Source organism: Hibiscus syriacus, unplaced genomic scaffold (assembly GCF_006381635.1).
Source record: "Hibiscus syriacus cultivar Baekdansim isolate YM2019G1 unplaced genomic scaffold, ASM638163v2 tig00110602_pilon, whole genome shotgun sequence".
Classification (NCBI taxonomy): Eukaryota; Viridiplantae; Streptophyta; class Magnoliopsida; order Malvales; family Malvaceae; genus Hibiscus; species Hibiscus syriacus.
Window position 1 is genome coordinate 1,368,499 of NW_024062798.1, and position 3,085 is coordinate 1,371,583.

A 3,085-nucleotide genomic window follows, 5' to 3' on the forward strand; every position below is an offset into this window, starting at 1 on the left:
ATAACAAACATATAAGAATCACTAAGTCCATATCAGCCGTCAAAGTAGAAAAGACATTGCAATTAGCAAATTGGATTGCGTAGAAACCCCAAGTTGTGAAAAGGGGGAAGAAAATCACTAAACCCTGTAAAATTACCCAGAATTCTACCCATAAAAACTATATTTAAACATAAACAAATAATCACAATCTGTATTTGATCAGACGACACTCAAAAATCAAAATAAACAATGAAAGCTAACCACGACAATGTAAATTGCAAGTATAGAAGAAACATCCAACACAGGAATGAAATTGACGAGAAAAAGAACCAACCTTATCCGTCAAAAATGGACCAACCATTTGAGAAAAACAACAGCTAATGATCCTATAATTTTAAATAAAATTTCCCAATCTGATCCAATGCCGAATTCACCTTCCATAGACCATAAAGAAGAAACAAGCTAGTTCCTTTTAATAACAAATACAAGATTGATAAAAGGGGGGATAGTATTTTTAAGAATTGGGTAAAATACATTATTCTTCACTGATTTTTATTATCTCTCATATTTTACTCGTTGTACTTTCAATTTTTTTAATTTACTCACTAAAATTTTGAATTATTCATATTTTGAACATTGACATCATTTGCACAATACATGAGCTCGGACCAATTTTCAGTGACAGCATTTTAACATGCATGTGAGTATAAACAAAGCAATTCTAATATGCTGAAGTCATGAGAGGAAGTGAAAGGTCAGTAACTATTGTATTTGGGGTTGTTGAGGTTTAGGCTTTAGATGAATGATTAAGACAATAGGCCGGGCCCGGCGCAGGGGGTGTTGTTAATACAGAGATATAGTTACCGTCTTACCAATACAACGTACAACAATATGAGTGTGAGGGTGTTGGGATTTGAAACAGGGTTTACGTCTACAAGCAACGACGATAATGACAATAAAGACAGGATTAAGGATAAAAGATTTTTTTTTAAGAAAAATATTTTCGGAGTTTTTTTTAATATAGCGAAAACTATATATTTTTAAAAGTTTAGGGATTAAGTTATAAATTATTATTTTTATTAATATTTAATGTTATCAAAATAACGACACAATGACTAAAATACAATAAATCAATAACGAAAATGATTAAAATATTACTTTTTTTAAACCAATAACCAAAATAAAAGAGACAAAAAATAAAAGAGACCACCAATATAGTTTATCCTAAATTATTATCCTACATCATTAAAAAAATATCTAAATTTTTTAGGGTAAACTACGTGTTTAATATTTAAACTATCATTTTTGATATGTTTTAATACCTAAACATTCATTTTTTTCAAAATCATGCCTAACGTTTAGTTTTTATTTAATGTTAGTATGCGTCATTAAAAACTTAACGCATTTAGTACATAAATTATCACTTTTGGTCCGTTTTATTACATAAACTTTCAATTTTTTTAAAACTTAATGTTAAATTTTAAACGGGGTACAAAAATAAAACAAAAACTAAACTTTAAATATGATTTTGAAAAATTAAAAGATTATGTAATAAAACTAACTAAAATTAAATAGTTTAGATACTAAACATGTAATTGATTCATTCTTTTATACAAATTCAATCAAAATCTTGTATATCAAGCTAAATAAAAATGAAAATCTTATATAAATCCTACCACCATTACTCTTGGAAGGCTATATATAATTTTTTTAATATAAATTCTAATTACGTCTTAAGTATGTTCTAAACTCTAGACCGAGAGACCCCGCTCTTACTTAAACTTTATGTAAAAAAAAATGAAAATCTTGTATATAATCCAACGGACCAAAGTACCCTTCTAGGTCAGTTTAGGCGGCGTTCAATAGCATATAGGTAGAGGCTAACATTGGTCAATATGAACCAGGAAATCAACAGAAAAAAATCTATATATTTTGATTGCGAAGCTCGTTATTTCTATTCGACTGTTTCAGATTCCATGAAAATCAAGAAGGGGAAAGAAAACCCTAATACCTATTCCTATTTTTGTCGACTTTGAGTGTAGAAATCAAAGCAAACCCTCAACTGGACGACATGGGTTCTGAACAGAATCAAGGAACTAGCTTTCCCCCTTCGGAGCCGAAGCTTTGCGCCAACGGTTGTGGGTTTTTCGGCACGGCGGCGAATATGAACCTCTGCTCCAAGTGTTACCGCGACCTCCGTGCCGGGGAGGAGCAAGCGGCGAAGGCGAAAGCTGTCATGGAGAAATCCCTCAGTGTCAACGCGAAAGACGAGGTCGTCGTTGAAGCGATTAAGCCGGTTGAGGAGTTGCCTTACGAGGGTTCCTCATCGACGGCGGTTGAGCAACAACCGGCCGTGGTCCTCACCGGCAATGAAAAACCGGTGCCGAAGTTGTCGAACAGGTGCTTTATCTGCAAGAAGAAGGTGGGATTGACTGGGTTCAAGTGCCGTTGCGAGAGTACATTCTGCGGCGAGCATCGGTACCCGGAGAAACACGAGTGCTCCTTTGATTTCAAGGGAACCGGACGTGATGCGATTGCCAGTGCGAATCCCGTCATTAAAGCCGAAAAAGTGGAGAGGTTCTGAAAGTGTATTGTGTTCTCCAATGGGTTTGCCTTCATTTTCTTTCCCTCACAGCTCTTTGAGGTTTCTATTAGGGTTTAAATTCAGCGGAAAATTGGGTGATTTTAATGTTCTTGATCTTGTTCTATGGGAAGTTGAAATGATTGGGACAGTAATGGGGTTTAGCTTAGGTTGATTCATAATAAAAATGGGTCAATGAATGTTTCTGGTTTGATCTTCATCATATCTATATTTGTTAAATATAATATATTTTGAAGCTATCTATTTTATATTCCTGTTGGATTCAAATCTTATCAAATTTTCTGTTGATTGATATAAGGCTGTATTTCTCATGAACAGCTCTCATTCTTGTTATCTGGTTATGCATGCGCATCAGTTGTCTACCACTCTTCAAATGCATAAAATTGTGGATTTTGTTTCTTTCAATGTTATTTTTGTTGCTCCGTCATTCGGCCGATACAAATACGAGAACATAGAATGGCCAATACTTGTAGGAGAACATAGAATGACTGATACATATACAAA

The 3,085-nt window shown here is 33.8% G+C and overlaps 1 protein-coding gene across 1 annotated transcript; it reads left to right on the forward strand.

Annotated features, from left to right (window-relative positions):
• Window positions 1-1,951: 1,951 nt before the first annotated feature.
• Window positions 1,952-2,563, forward strand: LOC120135220 (zinc finger A20 and AN1 domain-containing stress-associated protein 1-like). The gene has a single exon (XM_039151531.1). It carries the CDS (start codon window positions 2,051-2,053, stop codon window positions 2,561-2,563), a length of 513 nt encoding a protein of 170 aa, XP_039007462.1. The 5' UTR covers window positions 1,952-2,050.
• Window positions 2,564-3,085: the final 522 nt, after the last annotated feature.